We start from the raw sequence: 22762 nt of genomic DNA, 5'->3' as shown, positions 1-22762 counted from the left end.
CAAGGCTAATAGCATGCTGGCCTTCATAACAAGAGGAATTGAGTATAGAAGCAAAGAGGTGCTTCTGCAGCTGTACAGGGCCCTGGTGAGACCACACCTGGAGTACTGTGTGCAGTTCTGGCCTCCGAATTTGAGAAAAGACATTCTGGCTATGTAGGGAGTGCAGCGTAGGTTCACGAGGTCAATTCCTGGAATGGCAGGATTATCTTACACTGAAAGACTGAAGCGACTGGGCTTGTATACCCTTGAGTTTCGAAGATTGAGAGGGGATCTGATTGTGACGTATAAGATTATGAAAGGATTGGACACTCTGACAGTAGGAAACATATTTCCGCTGATGGGTGAGTGCCGAACCAGAGGACACAGCTTAAAAATACGGGGTAGACCATTTAGGACAGAGCTCAGGAGAAACTTCTTCACCCAGAGAGTGGTGGCTGTGTGGAATGTTCTGCCCCAGAGGGCAGTGGAGGCCCACTCTCTGGATTAATTTAAGAAAGAGTTGGATAGAGCTCTCAAAGATAGTGGAATCAAGGGTTATGGAGATAAGGCAGGAACAGGATACTGATTAGGAATGATCAGCCATGATTATATTGAATGACGGTGCAGGCTCGAAGGGCTGAATGGCCTACTCCTGCACCTATTGTCTACTGTAATCTGAGGTAACCCTCTTCGCTGTCCACTACGCCTCCAATTTTGGTGTCATCTGCAAACTTACTAACTGTACCTCTTCTGCTCGCATCCAATTCACTTATGTAAATGACAAAGAGTAGAGAGCCCAACACCGATCCTTGTGGCACTCCACTGGTCACAGGCCTCTCGTCTGAAAAACAACCCTCCACCACCACCCTCGGTCTTCTATCTTTTGAGCTAGTTCTGTATCCAAATGGCTAGTTCCCCTGTATTCCATGAGATCTAAGCTTGCTAATCAGTCTCCCATGGGGAACCCTTGTTGAATGCCTTACTGAAATCCATATAGATCACATCTACTGCTCTGCCCTCATCAATCCTCTTTGTTACTTCTTCAAAAAACTCAATCAAGTTTGTGAGACATGATTTCCCACGCACAAAGCCATGTTGACTATCCCGAATCAGTCCTTGCCTTTCTAAATGCATGTGCATCCTGTCCCTCAGGATTCCCTCCAACAACTTGCCCATCACCGAGGTCAGGCTCACCGGTCTATAGTTCCCTGGCTTGTCTCTACCACCCTTCTTAAACAGTGCCACCACGTTTGCCTACCTCCAGTCTTCCGCCACCTCACCTGTGACTATCAATGATACAAATATCTCAGCAAGAGGCCCAGCAATCACTTCTCCAGCTTCCCACAGAGTTCTCGGGTACACCTGATCAGGTCCTGGGGATTATCCACTTTTAACCATTTCAAGACATCCAGCACTTCATCCCCTGTAATCTGACATTATGCAAGATGTCACCATCTATTTCCCAACAGTCTATATCTTTTATATCCTTTTCCACAGTAAATACTGATGCAAAATACTCATTTAGTATCTCTCCCATTTTCTGTAGCTCCACACAAAGGCCGCCTTGCTGATCTTTGAGGGGCCCTATTCACTCTCTAGTTACCCTTTTGTCCTTAACATATTTGTAAAAACCATTTGGATTCTCCTTAATTCTATTTGCCAAAGCTATCTCATGTCCCCGTTTTGCCCTCCTGATTTTCCTCTTGAGTATACTCCTACTTCCTTTATACTCTTCTAAGGATTCACTCGATCTATCCTTTCTATACCTGACATATGCTTCCTTCTTTTTCTTAACCAAACCCTCAATTTCTTTAGTCATCCAGCATTCCCTATACCTACCAGCCTTCCCTTTCACCCTGACAGGAATATACTTTCTCTGGATTCTTGTTATCTCATTTCTGAAGGCTTCCCATTTTCCAGCCGTCCCTTTACCTGCGAACATCTGCCTCCAATCAGCTTTCAAAAATACTTGCCTAATACCATCAAAATTGGCCTTTCTCCAATTTAGAACTTCAACTTTTAGATCTGGTCTATCCTTTTCCATCACTATTTTGAAACGAATATAATTATGGTCGCTGGCCCTAAAGTGCTCCCCCACTTACACCTCAGTCATCTGCCCTGCCTTATTTCCCAAGAGTAGGTCAAGTTTTGCACCCTCTCTAGGAAGTACATCCATATACTGAATCAGAAAATTGTCTTGTACACACTTAAGAAATTCCTCTCCATCTAAACCCTTAACACTATGGCAATCTCAGTCGATGTTTGGAAAGTTAAAATCCCCTACCATAACTACTCTATTATTCTTACAGATAGCTGAGATCTCCTTACAAGTTTGTTTCTCAATTTCCCTCTGACTATTGGGGGGTCTATAATACCATCCCAATAAGGTGATCATCTCTTTCTTATTTCTCAGTTCCACCCAAATAATTTCCCTGGATGTATTTCCGGAAATATCCTCCCTCAGCACAGCTGTAATGCTATCCCTTATCAAAAACGCCACTCCCCCTCCTCTGTTGCCTCCCTTTCTATCCTTCGTCTAGCATTTGTATCCTGGAACATTAAGCTGCCAGTCCTGCCCATCCCTGAGCCACGTTTCTGTAATTGCTATGATATCCCAGTCCCATGTTCCTAACCATGCACAAGGTCACCTGGTTGAGTCTAAACACAAACTTAATGTGCCTACTGAAAACTTATCAACTTACAAATAATCTTTTCAAATGTCATATTTTTAGGAGATTGTCACTGAGAAGCTCAGAGTCCCTGGATTCTGGTGATCCAGAAGATAAAAAGAGGAAGGACTCCAAAAAATCAAGTTTCCTAAATTTAATCAAATCTCGATCCAGTAAAACTGAACGGCCACAGACCGTGATTGTTCCAGAAGAGCCATCGTCGCCCAAAGGAGTTATGAAAAGTCCAGCCACAGACCTAACTAGGAGGGACTCAAAGCCGGTGGAACAAAATGGCAGCACAGAACACCCAGACGAACATAAAACACCCGATTCTGTGGATGCAGTGTTTGAGGATTCGGCCAAGTCCGAGAGGTTGGACAGCAAGAGCAGCCCACAAGGAGGCCGTTGGTATGGGGTGCAAGTTATGGGCAGTGGACTCCTGGCTGAATTCAAGGCTAAACAAGAAAAGCGGGCTGCTGTACAAAAGGTAATTAAAATTGTACACCATTATTTATGACAATGTCTTCATTACCTTCGTATATACAATCATTTTCAAAAAAAACTCTGCAATTTGCTTCATAGTACTTGCTAAATTAATTTTTGGTAAATGTAGAAGCAGTACAAGTCAGGTAAGGGCAAAGTCATCATAGTCCCACAGTCTCACTCAATAGAGAGATGGACGATGGTGGTGAGTTTAATCTGTAGGTCACTGTGCCTCGGGCAATGGTGAGGTCAAAAAGTAGGGGCTTTCGTGGTAACCTCAACCAGTACAGGAATTGAACTCGTGCTTTTGGCATACTCTGCCTGCCATCCTGCCACTGAGCTAACCAACCCCCAAGTATACACATCCTCTGAAAAACGTATTAGGTAGAAATAAGCATGCTCAATCCTTGTCCTGTGGAATTTTGGCAGTAACCTTTTAAAGTATTCAAGTAATTATAACTAACAGAGTCTGATGACTTTATAATTATACATGAACTGACTCCTGAGTGATTTAGAGAAAAAATTAACAGACACAGAGAAATGTGCACTTTTTAGCAGTACTAATTTTTTAAAAAGTAAAATCTGTTTACTCCTTCCAGAGTCCCATACCTAATAAAATGTGTCAACCTGCTGTCATGGATGTTTCACCTCTGGTTCAGGATTTGGTGATAAGGGGCATAGAAATTTAAAATCCTTACATATAGTAACAGAAGAGGTTGAGAAAATTGCCTTTGTGTAGACAGTTGTTGGTATTTGAAATGCTTTGCCTCAGGAATAGCTGAGGCTGATTACAGATTAAAAGCAACATCTGAAAGAAGGGAATGTACAAGGTGTTTGGTGGGGGGGAGGGGAGGGGGGGCGGGGGGGTGGGGGGGTGGGGGAGGGGGGAGGGAGGGGTGGGTGGGGGAGGGGGGAGGGAGGCGGGGGGAGGGAGGCAGGGGGCGGGGTGGGGGGGGTGTTGCATGATGGCAATGGGGCTTGTTATGAATTGCCCGAGCAGAGTGACTGACACAATTGATCAAATACCATTTTTCTTCCATTGTTGTAATTAGCTGGAGTCCTAGGTTCAGGAAGAAAGCAAATTCAGTGGTTAAATCGTGGACTGTGTTGCTGTATAGACATATAGGTTTCTGATGGCATTGCATGTATCTGGAGCACAAAGATTAAGGCCAGTAAACGTAAACAATTACTTGATGCTCTGATAACCCGTAAATCAAAGGACCAGATTATCTGGTCAGAAGGTAGTTGTTACAATACCTATGCATCAGGACTGTACAGAAATCTAGTCTTGGCAGAATCCACAGGAAATCCACTAAGAAGCCGAAACTTACCCTGAACAATTACTGACATCCCAAATGTACTCCTTAATTCAAAATCCCAGAACCAACCCATAACCCCATGCTTTGATCTGTCCTAAGCACTCACCCAATCAGCTGCCATCCTATCCTTGCCCACTTGGCTCCCTACTCCACTTGCTCAACTGTAACCAGATCCTCTTCACCCACCTGATGCACTAATCTCCTACACACTTACCCACCTGCCATCCTATCTACTTATTTCTGGATCAATGGTGCTGGAAGAGCACAGCAGTTCAGGCAGCATCGAGGAGCTTCAGCAAAATTGACGTTTCGGGCAAAAGTCCTTCATCAGGAATAAAGGACTTACCCCTCTCACCCAGCTGCCATCCTAGCCTCACACTTAACTTACTCACTTACCTTCTCTCAGTTGCCGTTAAAGTGGCTGAAGGATCTTTAAATCACAGAATGCAGCACTTATTGTTGAAATGGTAAAAACAATGACTGCAGATGCTGGAAACCAGAGTCTAGATTTGAGTGGTGCTGGAAAAGCACAGCAGTTCAGGCAGCATCCGAGGAGCAGTAAAATCGACGTTTCGGGCAAAAGCCCTTCATCAGGAATACCTGCCTGAAACGTCGATTTTGCTGCTCCTCGGATGCTGCCCTGTTGAAATGGTAGGGGTGGTTTGTATGTGAATCCTCTCCTTCCTGCCCTTGTGCATTGCACACTCATTTGCGTGGCTTTACCTGGAAAGGCTATTGGCCCAGAAGTTGACCACACCTGCACAAAAGGTAAGTGGATAATTCTCAAGCTCTTCTGGAAAATTTGGGCCAGTATATCTCATAAAAGTATTTATTCCTCATTCATTTGACTTCAGTTTACAAATATGAACTTGAAATTGTTTCAATTAGAAGTATGAATTTGATTATAAGCAGAGCTATCTTATTTTGAAGATCACACTTCAGGGTATAAGGGAAATTCTTGCGGAGCCAAAAAAACATCTCCACAAGTTTTGAAACTTCCTTTCCCTTTCTCGTTCCAAATCTATTGATTTCCACAATGATATGTGTAGATTTTTTTGTTTCAATTTCTCACAGCTCAGCAGCTGCCTTTTCTTTATCTTGCACTGTCAGCAGAATGTGTAAATGTCCTTGAACAATCCCACAGGCTCCAGTGAGACTACCATGCATCCTTTTGCAAGGCAGTTTAAGCAATAACAAGTCTGGTAATGCTTTACAACTATAGCCCAAAAGCTTTTGTTTGTTTGGGTTTTTGTCACAGTCAATCATGGGTGGACTGACAATTCCATGTGTTTTTCTTTCAGTTATACATTGGCTGCACACTAGATATTCTTCTTTTGCTGCAAATTGGTAACTCATTCTACTGTTTAACATTGCAATTACTGTTTAAATCCTGGATTTCGAGTTCATTCTTCCATCCCTCACATGGTCACTGGGGAGCAATCCCGAGCAGTTTACATTCCTTATACATGCTTAACTTTTCTGAGGAGATGTCAAGAATCCAAAATCTTTCAAAGGGTTTTACTTGACTTATTGATCAACAAATTTGTTGATTGTCTATTGATTTGTAAATACATCAGTTGAGCATTTTTAAAGATTTTGTATTTGCTCTGGATCTTCTCATTGATTCAGTCTCTCAAATAAGCAGATAAACCATCCTTTATCATCAAGAGTTTACCCAGTGTAGAATCATTCAGTGAAACAGTCCAAGGAACTGTAGCCATGCAGCACCGTGGGCTGGGTTTATGGAAGAATCAGGGGCTTGCCTCTTATCGAGACAGCCTGGTGGGCACACATGTTGCCTCCTTCCAAGTAGGCCTGTCAGTGGTGCCACTCGAGCACCGCGGTAACCAGCAGCCAGTCTTCCCTTCAGCAGAGAACCCCAGAGACAGAAATCACATCCCTTAGGAAATTCCTTTGCATTGCCACCCCTCTGTCTGTTGCTGGAGTGACACCTACTTGAGGGCCAGGATCAAGGAGTGACCCAGGACGCAGGTAATTATTGATGGGTAGGATTTCATGCGGAGAACGGCTCCTGATGCCAAAGTACATGATCAGGTTCTGTGCTTTTTAAATAAGGCATCTTCCACCACCTTAACCAGATTTAAGGCAAAGTAAAATTATCTTGAATAGTTTCATGGATGTACAGTTGTCAGTTTTTGATAAAATTGATTTTTTTAAAAAAATTATGAGAGCCTTTAAAATATGTCTAACTGTGTGTGTTCATCTGAGAAAAGGAGTCCAGTTGGAAAATCCTAAAACTGACAGATTTCCATTATCTCAACTTGGGCCATAGTTAGTTTTGAGCACGGGGTCTAATTCTGGTGAACTGTGTCTTGTGCCAATGTAAAACATGGTGGAAAATGCTACCCTAAGTAGTTATTGGTAAAACTCATTTATGTTTAAAATTTACAAATCTTTTACTCTATTTTGTCCATTTCTGACAGATTGTACTGCCAAAGATAAAATTTTGTGAAACAAAAATTCATTTTCTATTAGACTGCTAAGTCCTGCTTAACATCGATTCACTAAATATCAGTTTGTTAATAAAGTACCATATATACTCAAGTGAAAGTTGATCTAATGTAAAAGTTGACCCCCTGTTCTAGCCAAAATATCTGGAATTTTTCAAATATCTTGGGTAAAAATCGACTCTAGTTCTTCACAGATAACAGATCAACATTTGTGAGTCAAGGTATTACCCTATGCAAAAATGTTATGATGATCAAACGATTTTTTTTTTGTGTTATTATGTGTTTTGATGTACAATTCACACCAGTTTGACATGAAAGTTTAAGATGCGTCAGGGTCAGGTGACAACCTCCCTTTGTGTGCAGCTCAGCTGAGCTCAGTTGGTCTGTAGCACTTGTGGAATACAGTCATATATCTAGTTAAGGTTTTGAAATTTCTTCTTCACTTTATGTAAAAATGCCTGCCAGAAACAACAAAAAATATACAGCAGTTTTTAAATGGAAAGTTATTGAAGTTGCAGAGAATATAATTAACTATAAGCTTACGGCTTTTATTTTTGTTTCTGTTGTCTTTATCCAGTAATTAGCATAATTCATTACAGTTTTTTTCTTTATTTGTTTAGAGATCAATTGGGCTTCTACTAATGATATGGCGTTTTGGACTGTAGCATGAATTTAAGCCTCTTAAAAGCAGTGTCCATGTAATAGTCAACCCTGTAAATTTAACGTTAAAAAATGTGACTTTTACACCAGTCTATACAGTAATGCCAATATAACTGTTTCATGCTGATCATTCACTTTAACGTTGTTTGGCATGTTGTAGCCTTGAGGGATGTCATAACCTTTCCCAGTACATCTGCTCTCGCCATCAGTCACCTGGAGCTCTCAGTCTTGCTTCCTGTCATTGTTCCTTACCATGTCTTTCTGCCTATCACTATTCCTCTTAATTCAGCATTCTGAAAGAGAACCACTAATCATTTCTACAGTGCCTTTTTAATAAGTGGCATTAAGTGGAGTGCTGAAATTGGCCGTTTCATCTAATTTGTCCTTGGATATGTATAATCTTATTTATCAGCCTTCCTTTTATATATTAGCATGATCTCTACAGTGTATCAATGTGATTTTCTGGTTCAGAGGTGTTGGGAGTAAATATTATGCAGTATCTGTCTTTTTCATTGTGTAACCCAATGAACAAATTCATTATTGCCACAGGGGGACACAACCCCAGTTATCTGGTGCAAAAGGTCAAGTGTAAGCTGATTGGTATTGTGCACAAAGTTTTGTTTTGAGAATGGTAGAAATCCCAAGTTGGAAAAATGTAATTTCAACATAGTTATATTTGCATGCAGCTGTCTGAATAGCAGCACAAGTTCATTTTAAAATATAACTTGGTTTTCAAACTGTTAGTCTCAAATACAAGGTTTATGGTAACTGTTAACCAAGATTTTGGTTTAATGGTTTGATTCATAGGATGTCTTCAATTTTACTGTCTTGTCCTCAGAAACTTGAAAATGAAGCTGGAAGCAAGGAATTGTATGAAAATATGTCAAGTGTAGATGAAGCTGGCAGAGGTGAGTATGGATGATGATGATGATGTAACAGTGTCTTGAGAAAATATAAGTTAAGCTTGTCAGTTTTTACACCTAGATGGGTTGACTATATTCATATTAAGCACAAATGTGTAAATATTTCCCTTTCGGCTTGTATTCAAACTCACTATGCCAAACTTATTTAATTTGTGCAGATTGTATTCAAAGAAAAGTACTTGTGAGCTATTTTTTTCAATTCTTGCTGACATTATACTTATAGCCAAATGGATTACAACTGTGTGTTCGAAAGAAATGTATAAAATCTCCTACTGCTTTTTATTAGTTTTTGAGTTTAGGCCTGATCCCAATTTTATTGGGCTATAAATTATCCATACTGACCAGCCTTATTTGAAATGAGAGGCATAAATTAAAACTGATTTCTTATCTGACTTCTTTAAATTCACTTGTGGAACTTTGACTAACCAGTTTTGTTAGGGAGGGAATTTTAGGAACCAAAAGAGAAAAAATGCTGGAAAGCCTCAGCAAGTCTGGCAGCATCTGTAAGGAGAGAAAAGAGCTGACGTTTCGAGCTTAGACAAAGGGTCAGTTAGACTCAAAAGGTCAGCTCTTCTCTCTCCTTACAGATGCTGCCAGACTTGCTGAGACTTTCCAGCATTTTTTCTCTTTTGGTTTCAGATTCCAGCATCCGAAATAATTTGCTTTTATCCAGGGAATTTTAGGATGTTGACCCAATGACACTGAAGGAATGGAGATAGTGTTCCATACCAGGGTGATGAGTGACTTGGAGGGGAACTTGCAAATGGTGTTGTTCCAATGCATCTGCTACCCTTGTCCTTCCAGATGGTAGTGGTCATGAGTTTGGAAGCTGCTGTCTAAGGAGATGCCTTTAAATAATCCAGTTCCTGCATGTCAAAGATTTAGTAAGTTATACCCAAACTATTCGTTGGTAGAAATTATAAGGAACTGTAGACTGGTGAGCCTGACATCAATGGTGGGCAAGTTGTTGGAAGGAATCGTGAGGGCCAGAACTTACATGTACTTGGAAAGGCAAGGACTGATTAGGGATAGTCAACATGGCTTTATGCATGGGAAATCGTGTCTCACTAACTTAATTGAGTTTTTTGAATAAGTAATGAAGAGGATTGATAAGGACAGAATGGTGGACCTGATCTATATAGATATCAGTAAGGCGTTCGACAAGGGTCCTCATGGTAGACTAGTTAGCGAGGTTTGATCATTTGGAATATGGCGAGAATTAGCCATTTGGATATCAAACTGGCTTGAAGGTAGAAAACAGAGGGTGGAGGGTTGCTTTTCAGACTGGAGGCCTGTTATCAGCGGGGTGCCACAATGATCAGTGCTGGGTCCTCTACTTCTCATCATTTATATAAATGATTTGGATGTGAACATAGGAGATATTGTTAGTGAGTTTGCAGATGACACCAAAATTGGAGGTGTAGTGGACAGTGAAGAAAGTTACCGAAGAGTACAACAGGACTTTGATCAGCAGGGCAAATGGGCTGAGGAGTGGGAGATGGAGATTGGTTTAGATAAATCTGAGGTGCTGCATCTTAGAAAAGCAAATCAGAGCAAGGTTTATACACTTAATGGTAAGGTCTTGGGGAGTGTTGCTGAACAAAGAGACCTTGAAGTGTCGGTTCATAACTCCTTGAAAATGGAGTCCCATATAAACAGGATAGTGAGGAAGGCTTTTAGTATGCTTGCCTTTATTGGTCAGTGATTTGAGTATAGGAGTTGGGAGGTCACGTTGCAGCTATACAGGTTGTTGGTTAGGGCATTTTTGGACTACTGCATTCAATTCTGGTCTCTCTGCTATAGGAAGGATGTTGTGAAACCTGAAAGGGTTCAGAAAAGACTTACAAGATGTTGCCAGATTGGGAGAAGCTGAATAGTCTGGGGCCATTTTTCCTGAAGCATTGGAGGCTTAGAGATGACATTATGGAGCTGTATAAAATCATGAGGAGCATGAATATGGTGAATAGCCAAGGTCTTTTCCCCAGAATGGGGGAGTCCAGAACTAGGGGGCATAGGTTTAGGGTGAGAGGGGAAAGATTTAAAAGGGACCCAAGGGGTCAACTTCTTCACACGGAGGGTGGTGCATGTGTGGAATGAGCTGCCAGAGGAAGTGGTGGACGCTGGTACAATTATAACATTTTAAAAGACATTTGGATGGGTATACGAATAGGAAGGGTCTCAAGAGAAATGAGCTGATTGCTAGCAAATGGGACTAGATTAATTTGGGATATCTGCTCAGCATGAGCGAGTGGGACAGAAGACACTGTTTCCTTGCTGTACAGTTCTATGACTTTATCCAGAGAAATTGATAAATTCACCATCTTAAAACAGAACTCTTCCCTCCAAAGCATGAGAACTCCTTGTCATTGAATGCTCCAGCAAGAAGCTTTAATCCATTTCCTGTCATTCCATTCCACAAGCAGGAATTTCTAGCTTCATACTCACCGTTTGCACATGCCTGCGGATACCAGATGTCCCAAGCCATCTAACGTTAAGCAGGGTACTAACTGGCTGAGGCAACACTTCTGGGCTGAAATACTGTTGTGGTAAATTAGGGATTGAGATAAATTAGAGATTTACGTAAAATTCTGCACTATACAGGTATCTGCAAAGATCAAGGTTGGTGCATTTTTTGAGCAAGTGAATTTTTAACAACATAATAACTTACTAAAAAAAAAAATCTGCCCTGGTCCTGAAACCTAAATTCTAGCAGGTGTGGACATCTGTTCCTCTGAAGAAAATTAATGTTTCAGATTTGTAATTGTTTTTATTCTTTCTTTTTCTCTATTATATATCTCTAATATACCCATCTACATCATTTCATTTTACTTCTTGTACATTATCTAAATATAATTTATATTCCCAGCTTGTGTTTTCAATTCAGGGTTTGAAGTCTGCATGTTTCTGATGTATTCTGACACTATTGTGCCCAAGAGATCATGAAAATACTTATCCTTTCATGCTAAACATCTGTGTCATGGAACAAGTTATTGCTTTCTGGAGATCAAAAAGAGCAGATTATATAAGATACAGATTTTATACATTATTCCACATGATTCATATGATAGACTGGTTTTGCTTTCTTATTAATAAAGCACGCATTGTCCAATAGACTTCACCATTTAATGCTTTCAAAAACTGACATTATTTACGATATTTTAAATCTCATTTTGGTAGCCAAGGGCCAACAAGTCCAAAAAGGAGATTCCAGCCTGACTTCACCAGAGAAACAAACAAAACCTGAACCAAAGACAGAAACAGTGAAACCGAAAAGTTCCTCCTCCACACCTACCAGTCCAAAAACACCACCTCAAATTCTGAAGCCCAGCAATGTGGGGCGACCTAATATTCCTCAGAAACCTAGGCCCAGCTGGAGCACAGGTGAGTAGAAATTGTCACTAACTCCTGACCAGAGAGTAGAATGATTGAATATTCATGAGATTCATTTGAGAGAAGAAATTGAATATAATATGATGCTGCTGAAGTATCTGTAGTCTGGAACAGGTTACCGTAAAAGCTGGACAAGAGCCATGGGATTCCAAATTCCAAAAATGAGACAAACTGTCACTGGACCATTATCATACACCTTCAGTTGATCGATTCAAAGGGCAGACAAGCTGGAATAGGTCTCCTTTCTGCGGTAAACAATAAGATAGCAGATCAGGACAGGAAAACACAGGGGAAGAAAAATAGTTCAGCACTTCTGTTCACCCTGGTCTATTGGTGGTGCAGCTGAAATACTCATTTTGATCTCTTTCCTGATTGGCTAAGTAGGTCTGTACAGGATTGGTGAGCCCCAAGGTGAAGGTTCTGCATCCAGTTACTTCCACAAAATCATATTTTAGAATTGAAAGGGTACCCAGAAATGCAAGGACTATTCTGGAACAGCACATACTAATCTGTAAAGGAACATGTTTGAGCTGGAATTGATCCAGTCATAGGTGTATTCTGTTGCATTGATCTTAAGTATTTTGCATCAGTTTTTACCATGGAGAAGGAAATGGAAGCTAGAGAAGTTTGCAAATAAATAACAATATCTTGAAAAATGTCCGTATTACAGAGTAGAAGATGCTAGAGGTCTTAAAACACATAAAAGTGGATCAATCCCCAGAACCTGATCAGGTGTACCCCAGAACTTTGTGGGAATTTAGATTACTGGGTCCCTTGCTAGATATTTGTATCATCGATAGCCACAGGCGAGGTGCTGGAAAACTGGAGGTTGGTTAATGTGGTGCTATTATTTAAGAAAGATGATAAGCAAAGGCTGGGGAACTACAGACCAGTGAGCCTAACATCAGTGGAGCATAAATAATTATAGGGAGTCCTGAGGGATGGGACTTCCATGTATTTGGAAAGGCAAGGACTGATTAGAGATAGTCCTCATGGTTTTCTGTGTACGAAATCGTGTCTCACTGACTTGAATGAGTGTTTTGAACAAGTGACAAAGAAGATTGATGAAGGCAGAGCAGTGGACGCTGTCCACCTGGACTTCAGAAGGTGATGGACAAGGTTCCTCCTGGTGGACTGGTTAGCAAGGTTGGATCACATGGCATCCAGGGAGAGCTAGATGCTTGAATATAAAATTGTTTCAAAGGTAGGAGACAGTTGTGATGGAGGGTTGCTTTTCAGACTGGAGGCCTGTGACCAACAGTGTGTTACAAGGATCAGTGCTGGTCCACTGCTTTTTGTCATTTATTTAAATGATTTGGATATGAATATAGGAGGTTTGGTTAGTATTTTTCAGAGGACACCAAAATTGGAGGTATGGTGGACAATGAAGAAGGTTATCTCAGACTATAACGGGACCTTGGAGAAATGGGCTAAGGAGTGGCAGATGGAGTTTAATTTAGGAAAATATGAGGTGCTGAATTTTGATAAGGCAAATTAGGGTAGGACTTGTACACTTAATGGTAAGGTCTTGGGGGAGTGTTGCTGAACAAAGAGACCTTGGAGTGCAGGTTCATTATTTCTCTGAGAGTGGAGTCCCTGTGAAAGTGAGGACTGCAGATACTGGAGAATCAGACACAAGGTGTGATGCTGGAAAAGCACAGCAGGCTAGGCAGCATCCGAAGAGCAGGAGGGTTGACACTTCGGGTATAAACCCTTCATCAGGAATGTAGAGGGGGAAAGAGGTTGAGAGATAAATAGAGGGGTGGGGGAAAGCTAATTTGGAAGGCGATAGGTGGGTGCAGGTGGGGGACAATTGTGATAAGTCGATGGGGAGGGTGGAACAGATAGGTGGGAAGAAAGAAGGACAGGTAGGAGAGGTCAAAAGGGCAGTGCCGAGTTGGAGGGTTAGATCTGGGATGAAGTGGAGGGAGGGGAGATTTGGGAACTAGTGAAGTCGATGTTGATGCTGTGTGTTTACAGGTTCCCAAAGTGGAAGATGAGGCATTCTTCCTCAAGTTGGTGGGTTGCTTGGATTTGGTGGTGGAGGAGGCCCAGGATTTGCATGTCCTTGGGAGGGTGGGAAGGGGAGTTGAAGTGGTTGGCCACAGGGTTGTGTGGTTGGTTGGTGCATGTGTTTCAGAAATGTTCCCTGAACCACTCTGCGAGTTGGCATCCTGTTTCCCCAGTGTAGAGCAGACCACATCGAGAGCAATGGATGCAGTAGCTGAGGTGATGGATGTGCAGGAAAATCTCCACCAGATGTGAAATTGTCCTTTGAGGCCTTGGACAGAGGTGGAGGGGGGGGGGCATAGGATTTACATCTCGTGTGGCGGCAAGGGAAGGTGCCAGTTGTGGAGGGTGGGTTGGTGGGGGGTATGGACCTAAAAAAGGAGTTGCACATGGTGTGGGGAGTCAGACCCCACCACCAAAGATATATTTCCCTTCCTAACCCTGCTCTTCAGATGCTGCCTGACCTACTCTGCTTTCCCAGCGCCACACTTTTTGACTCTCCCAGGTAAATAGGGTAGTGAAGAAGACATTTGGTACGCTTGCCTTTATTGGTCAGTGTGTTCAGTATAGAAATTGGGAGGTCATGTTGCTTCTGTACAGGACATCGGTTAGGTCACTTTTGTAATATTGCCTCAATTCTGGTCTCCCTGTTATAGTAAAGATGTTGTGAAACTTGAAACGGTTCAGAAAACATTTACAAGGACGTTGCCAGAGTGGGAGAGTTTTAGCTATAGCGGCAGGCTGAATAAGCTGGGTTATTTTCCCTGGAGCACTGAAGGCAGAGGGGTCACCTTATGGAGGTTTATAAAATCATGAAGGTCTTGGATAAGGTGAATAGACAAGGTCTTTTCCTGAGGGTAGGGGAGTCCAAAACTGGAGGGTATAGGTTTATGGTGGGAGGGGAAAGATATAAAAGGAACCTAAGGGGCAACGTTTTAATGCAGAGGGTGGTGCATGTTTGGATTGAGAATCTAGATGTCTATGGACCAATTGCTGGCTAATGGGACTAGGTTAATTTGGGATATCTGGTTGACATGGACAAGTTGGACTGAAGGGTCTGTTTCGGTGCTATACAGCTCTATGACTTTAGTGGATCAGAATAATGTAAGCAGGAAATAAATGTGTTATTCAAGGCATCAATACAGATTGTAAATGTCTGAGGCCCAAGCTGTGATTCTTGTGACTCTTCACTAATTATATTCTGCTGTCCCAAAAATGATACATTTATCTCTGAACTACTCCTCAACCTACAAGCTCTAATGGCATATCAACCATTTGAGCAGCACTGAATTGAAAACTTTTTAAAAATCCAGATAGACTGTATCCACTGGTTTTCCAGTGTTTACTTTACTAATTACAGCCCCCCCACCCCCACGCCGAATAAGAAAACTGACATAGAATGGTCAAACGTGATTTTCCTTTCACAAAATCATACTGGCTCTGCCTAGTCATGTTGTAATTTTTGAAGTACCCTATTAACAAATTCTTAAAAATAGATTATAGCTATTTTACTCCCAGTGATGACTGGTTAGCTTGACATTAGTTGCCTGTTCTCTCTCTGTCTCCTTTCTGGAATAGTCAAGCTGCGTTTGCTAATTTTCAATCCAGGTGAACCGTTCTGGAATCTGTGCTGTTTTGATAAGTCTGCTGTCACTGCGTTTAAAACCTCACAAAGTCAGCCATTAGCCTGCTTTTAGTCCCAGTATTTTTTTTCTCTTACCTTTTGTGTGTAGTAACATTTTGCCATTTATTATTTCCCATTATGTTTCTCCTAACTTCATCTCTCAGGATCCCACAGTCACTTTTACTAGTCTCAGTTCCATGCCTGTGAAGGCTTTTACCATATGTTTGTATATTTCTGGCTCGTCTTGCCTTCTTTTCTCCTACTCTAATCAATTCCTGATTGGCCTTTGCTGATTTTTAAAACCTTCCCAATCCTCACATTTACTAATATTTTTCGGCACTCATATATCCCCTTTTAATCAAATATGGTCCCTAGCTTTTCTTTTCTAGTTGGCCTTGTCTATATCACTTTTCTAATTGAACTTTATTCCTCTAAGGAATATATTTTTTGTGAGTTATGAATTATTTCGGTGTTTTCATTGCCTATCTAGCATCATATATTTCAACCTAATTTTGCAATCTACTTTAGCTAGCTCACCCCTTGTACTTCTGTAGTTTGCTTTGTTTAAACTTAAGGCCTGAGTCTTGAATTCAACAACCTCACTTTGAAATTTGACACACAGCAATCTCTACTCTTTACCATATAGTGGAAGACACTCAAATTATGTCACAATCTGGTTCGGGACCAGTAACCTTTTTTAAAGTAGACAAAAGGTGAAATCCAGGGAACTTACTAAGAGGATAAAACCCCAAGATTCCAAGATTTTGAACATGAATGATATTTTACTACACAAACTAGAACAGTAATATACAATATATAACAATGACAATATTGAACACCCCGCAGTACATGTCAAATATTAAGTGTGATCAAGACAGAGCTTACAGATATCTGAGCTACTTCCCCAGACATTAATAGCACAATGTGTCATCAAATTGCATTAAACGTCACAAAAGATTACACTTCTTTATTTTTGTTCAATCTGATATAGAACAGTTTGAGACAACTTTCAATTATAGATTGCCCCAGTAACAACTATTCTGACAAACTCCCTCTGCACTCCACTTGTTTAAAGGCATAACCCCAGTTTTTCACTGACAGCTAGCTTCGCCAAACTAAAAACTTCCCATGTTTTCTCTAAACTCTCATCTTGCTCAGCTGCTTGAAAATAATGCTTTTAGCTTTTGAACTGCACACTCAGTTATACTGACCTATTAATGGCCCACAGCTCCCAGAATCGTCCTGAGCCCATACTACTAAGAACTCTTCAACTGTTTTGGAACATCATTGCCTAACATGGAATATGCTTCTATCTCTGTGTTTTTTTCCCCCAAATAACAGCTAAGCCCTTGCTGACAATTACCTTTGGTGTTCCAAGCTCACATTTCATTGTGCTTCAGATGACACTGCCCTCCATAACAACCTGAACTGATCTGTGTCCTTTGGACTTCTCTTCAGTGACACCCAAAACTGTCCTGAGTGACCTATTGAAAACTTTACAATAGGCTTGTCACATGTTTCTGGGCAGGAAAAGCATTACCACTTTGCAAGTTTTGGAATAATCTGTTCCCTGAATGTTAGATTCTAAGAGAATGTGGAATTTCGGTACAATTAAATCCCAGGAAGTGCATTTAAGCACAAGTGGATGGTAGATTTTGTTGGATTTCTTAGCATTGGCCTTCATCATTGGATATTTTAAAACTTTATTAAAGCTTTTAAAGCTTATCATTTAAATTTATAGATACTCACTTATAGATTTATTCCTGTACAGGAATATGTGATATGATTGTTCACCGAATTGATCATTTGAAGCTCAGGCAGACTTTACCAAGTCTAAATGTTTAGTTTGATATTAATGAAACAATGATGTCTATTTTGTAAACTGTCAATAAGGATTTGTGCTGCATAGAAGAGAAAAATAACTGTGGGAAACCCTTGTAAATTTGACCCATAATCTATTGGGAGAGGATTAATTGAGATCCCACTATTAACCTATCTTGAAGCACTGCCAATTTTGTTTGGAAAACACAGCATTACAAAAATTGTCTTTATTACTCCTTTTTATAGAGGAAACCCCAGAATCACCATCTGGTCACACTTCCCCCAAAATTGCTCTGGTTCCACCTGTTCTAAGGAGAATGCCATCAGATAAAGATGGACAGAACAGTCCTCCTTTCAGTGGGCCTAGCAGCTGGTCATCTTCACATGAAGGTAGGCTATCACTACTTAATGTGAGGCAAAGGAGACATAGAAATTCTGAAGTTAGAGAGGAGAGAGGGCTTTTATAATGCTTCATGATAATACAATTAACCAATACAGTAGACAGTAACTCTTCAACCTGCATTTGCAGATCTATCACCTTACCCATTTCCCAAATGAATCAGATCAACTATTCTGTCACTGCACCACAAGAACTTTAAATATTGAGTGCATGAATATTGGAGCATATTTATGTATAGAAAGCATGAAACAAATTCTGCAATTTATTTAGCTTGTCTCTGGTACCGATTGGACACTGATAAGGTAGCAGTATGTGTTGATTTAAGAGTTGTAAATTGGTGATACATAATAGCATAATGTTTAAGGATTTGATGATAAAAGGTTTAATATACAAATATAACTTCCTTGCATTTACATTTAATTTGAAAACTGCCAATAGTGCATACATTTTAGTTACTGCAGTTGTGCAGACCATGGCAATTTGTGAACCATATTGCATGCATTTTACATGTTCAAAACATGCAATTAGAATGTGTCTTTCATCATGTATTTCCATTTGTTTGTCTCCATAAACTGAAGCAGAAGTAAGATTACAAAAAAAATTTATAGTGAAGCTTAAAATTACTGCACTGGGACTTATTGTGATGGGAGCATTAAAATCTACATCATCATGAAGCAAACTTTTATGCATTTAAATATTAAAACAACTCAAATTCATGTCAGTTATCTGCACAAATGTATCTAAACATTGGAACAGTATTTAAGTAATGAGACAAGTACAAGTATTATGTCAGCATTGAGCACTGCTGTCCAGAGGTAGGCAGTATGAGTCTCACTGAAACTAGGAAAGCATAATTGCATTACACATAGCAATTCAGAAAGAGCTTTCAGTTTCCTAGAATATTGCTAAAATAAATTAATTTTATTATTTAAAACAAGGGACAGGCAATGTGTCTTAAAGAATTCTGAAATGGAAAACTTTTTAACACGCAAGACAACTTAATCAGTTAAAGGTCATTTAATATCTTCAGGTTTATTTTGTGCTGCTCCATCATGCATTGAATGTGTATGTGAAGTAAAAATTAAAAAGTGCCCTTTTTCCCTAGTAGAGCTATTTGGACTTGATAGTAGAGCTGACACAGAACATGATTCTGAAATGGCCAAAAATGGAGCGCGTGTCAAAAGAACACTGAGGCAATCATCAACTGGCGCAGTGAATGATGCAAGCGAGATTGAGCGCAAGAAATCACAGCCAATAACTGGTCAGAAGTTTTGCCTTTGTGGAGTGGTGGTGGTGGGTGGAGTTGGCACCAGCAAGTATATAATTTATTTAAAGATATCCATACCAACTAAGAACAAGTGCATATAAGATGTAAAAATTATACACCCTTCTTGTAAGCTAGTTATGTTTCTAAATCTGGTATAATAGCATTTTTACACTGAAATGGTTTGGCTTGGGCCTGTGTAAAATGGATGTAAAATACAAGCCAGAAAATATGAGCATCCATGCTGAAGCATGTATCTGTCTTTGCTTCAAAAGCTACTAATTCCACCTCTCAAAGATTTCCCGACTATTGAGTTTCTACTCTCATCATGTCACCCAAAAGACTAGGTTTGGAGCAGATTGGTCTGGGCTACAGCACAGTTATTTAGGTTACTGCTTTTTGAATCATTGCAATGAAGGAATTCGGTTTACAAAAGACAGTAAACCATGACGTATACCATTTGTTCATAAGTGGCACAAATTTTAACGTTTTTTTAATTGGATTGCTATAAATTTGCTGGTGCCATTTTTGTGCTTGGATGCTGGTCTTGCATTGTAGGGTGTAGTATCTCATTCCCTACCTCTTGTTTATTTTCAAAATCAAGTAATCTGTGGAATTTAAGTGAGCAATTTCAGATTTTCATTACAATCTGTTGGATTCAGATAAAATTAGCATTTTTTAAAAGCATTTTAAATTATTACAGAAATTAACAAGTTATTTTATTGAGTTAAGCCTAAGTTCCAAAAGAATTGGAGATGGGGATACTACAGTTGCAAATGCTTTGCTTTGATTTTCGTTGCTACAGTAATGGTATCATTTGATTTTTGTTTGAACAGAACATTTCACCAGTTGCACAAACTTTGCCAGCAATGTGTGTGTGTTATAATTTAAATGTTCACTTCATTCATGTTCTTTGTGATCACCATGTGGACATTGACTGTGCTGTTTTTCCTGAATATATTAATTTAGGTCGATTAATGGACTCACTGCAAGATACCTTTCCTCAATTTGGAAACACAACAATTTAATTTGCTACCAGTTTAGTATACCTGCACCTCTCATTTTGGCTTCCCTATGTATATAAACCCTTTGTCTTCTAATTACATCATTGAAGCATTTGATCTCTGTGAATGCAAGAAAGATTGGGTAGCAGTACTCTAAAGAAGAGTCATGTTGGATTCAGAACATTAACCCTGTTTCTGTCTTCACAGGTGCTACCAGATCTGCTGAGTTCCTCCAGCATGTTTTTGTTTCAGATCTCCAGCATCTGCCGCATTTTGCTTATGAATTAATAAAGGCGACAATAATCTTATATAACTCCTTGCTAAGAAGAGGCTAAAATATCGATTGGTCATGGCTTGAAATTGTGGACACTTATGCCCATGTTAGTCTAGTCAATTCTTCAATTTCCAGTTCTGCTCAGATTGTGAAGATCGCTTTTTGACTCATATTCATTTCTCAGGAGTAGGATATTCAACCTCTTGACCCTATACCACCGTTTGAATCATGGCTGATTTATGCCTTAATTCCATTTACCAACCTTAGTTCCATATTTGTTGATAATTTTATTAAACAAAAAGTGACTTTAATGTAAAGATTCTATGCTGGATTGTGGTTCAATTCAACTAGGCTTCCTTTGTCCAGGAGGTGTATCTGTGTGAACCTTGACTATATTGATGTGTGCAGCACTCTTTTGTAAAAGAGTGCATACATACTTTGGTGTGGAGGGGTTATTGTATATGGAGTGCACTCATCGCAACCAAGGAATATCGATTCTTCACTCTCAGCACTTTGAAGTGCATGGCAGGTTTATTAGATAGTGATCTAAAGAATGAACTCTGCCTGCCTGCTGCTTAACTTGGAACATTTGAGATCAATTGATCTCCACATGCCAAATGGCTCGATAATAAAAACCAGGCATGGTAAGAAGAAACTGGAGTTCTGACTTGTGAGACTTGTAGGCTACCAGTTGATGGACAATGACTTAATAACAGAGAAGGGGAAAGGGGCCATTATTAAACCAGGAAATTGTTTAATGGCTTCTGAAAATGATATTGGAAAACTCATTACAACATAATATTTAACAACATGATTGTAAAATGTACTCCTGCTCGGTAGACTTAAATCTACGTCAGTATTAAGAGACATTCAGCCAACTTGTAAAATTCCCCTTGGGATTAGTTCCAATTTAGAAACAATGCCCCTTTTATTTGTTTAGTACTAATATTGCTGTCTTAGTTTTAACAGCTGAAGATAATAAACATTTGCTGTATTGCTCCAGCCTGTCCTAAAAATATAGGACTTTACCCACTACCACACTTTGGACTAAGAAACTTGCAATTCTGCAATGATTTGTCATCCTTATATCCCAGAATACCTCAGGTTGATTTTTAAAAAAATCATTATTTGTAGTTTTGTACATAAATGTAATCTCGATTTGTAAGGTCCACCAACATTAAAACTGATTAAAGATCAGGATCTGGATCTTATGAGTATTGGCAATCATAGTAGTGTATGTCAGTATATATTAATAGTCTGTGTATATCATAACAGTCAGTATATATTAATAGTCTGTGTGTATCTTAGCAGTCAGCATATATTAATAGTCTGTGTATATCATAGTAGCCAGTATATATTTGAGATTCCACTGCTGCACATTTCTAGCCAGGCCTACAAAGCCCAGCTGAAATGTGGAGCATAGCATCCCTCTCAGAACTCTGTTGGATCAGAGTAGAGTTGAGAAGAAGACAGAATGCATCCCCTTTTTTACTGTACTAACTGCCATGTGGTAAGTTTAAGTGCTCGGTTTGAACTTTCATTATTGGATGACTTATGAGATGCATTGATAGAGTTGACAGAATCTTCTTCCTAGAGTTGAAATGTCAAATGCTAGGGGGCATGTGTTTTAGGTGAGAGGGGGGAAAGTTTCAAGGAGATGTGAGGGGCAACTTGTTATTACACAGAATGGTAGGCATCTGAAACACGCTGCCAGCGCTGGTAGTGAAGGCAGATATGAATAGGGGCAATCAAAGGACTTTTAGTTAATCCATGAATATGCAAGGAATGGAGGGTTATGAATTAAAGGCTGGCAGAAGTGATTAGTTTAATTTGATGTCATATTTGGCACAACATCATGGGTTGAAGGGCATATTCCTGTGCTGTACGTTCTATGTTCTCTGACTGCGTGTAAATGGATGGAGAGGCTGGTAGAGGGAACTGGTTAGCATTGGTGGGTTTGGAGAGGCAGCATGTTCTGTGTGAGCGAGGTGACCAATTGGGGAGATTAGTTGGCAGGCCAGGGAAGTATTTGATGGTTTGAGGAGGCATTGGTAGGTCATGGTTTGAGATAGTCAGGGTCTATGATGATTCAGGTGTCAATTCTGACTTACGCAGGAATTAGACTCATTTCTTTATGCCTAACGTTTCCTGAGTAAATTATCAGGTAAGTATATCAGAACTGTCCAAAGTCTCTGACTGTAGCTCACAATTAGAGACTTCTGCAGAGGATTCTCTGGAACTAATTGGAATCTTACTGGGCAGTTCCCATGTAGATCAGCATACCAGGACCTTTACAGAATCCTGACACTCATCTCTGTTAATAAATCCAATCTCTGGCAATCCAGGATCAGAGACTACAGTAAATGGCCGAAATTTCTTCTGCAATATATTCTCTGCAGAAGTCAACCTAAATGTAGCAAAGAGCTAGAAGATTGGGCAGGGCCTGGAAATGTCTAAACCCCACCCGGAGT

The 22762-nt window shown here is 40.1% G+C and overlaps 1 protein-coding gene across 8 annotated transcripts in view; it reads left to right on the top strand.

Annotated features, from left to right (window-relative positions):
• The window catches only part of LOC122564345 (F-actin-uncapping protein LRRC16A-like), a 472988-nt gene that overhangs the window by 431522 nt on the left and 18704 nt on the right, over positions 1–22762 (top strand). For 2 of the 8 annotated variants that reach the window (XM_043719088.2, XM_043719090.2), the window contains 5 exons: positions 2712–3135; positions 8420–8489; positions 11682–11885; positions 17596–17739; positions 18855–19010. In XM_043719088.2, coding sequence (XP_043575023.2) covers positions 2712–3135; positions 8420–8489; positions 11682–11885; positions 17596–17739; positions 18855–19010 — 998 coding nt within the window. The remainder of the gene's footprint in view (positions 1–2711; positions 3136–8419; positions 8490–11681; positions 11886–17595; positions 17740–18854; positions 19011–22762) is intronic. The other 6 variants (XM_087978639.1, XM_087978644.1, XM_087978642.1 and 3 more) reach the window with 5 other exon arrangements.

The sequence above is a fragment of the Chiloscyllium plagiosum genome, unplaced genomic scaffold, assembly GCF_037043375.1.
Source record: "Chiloscyllium plagiosum isolate Xiang-an unplaced genomic scaffold, Cpla_swu_hap1 HiC_scaffold_34, whole genome shotgun sequence".
Lineage (NCBI taxonomy): Eukaryota > Metazoa > Chordata > Chondrichthyes > Orectolobiformes > Hemiscylliidae > Chiloscyllium > Chiloscyllium plagiosum.
Note: the sequence above shows the minus strand (reverse complement) of the source record. Positions and strands in the feature narration are given on the sequence as shown.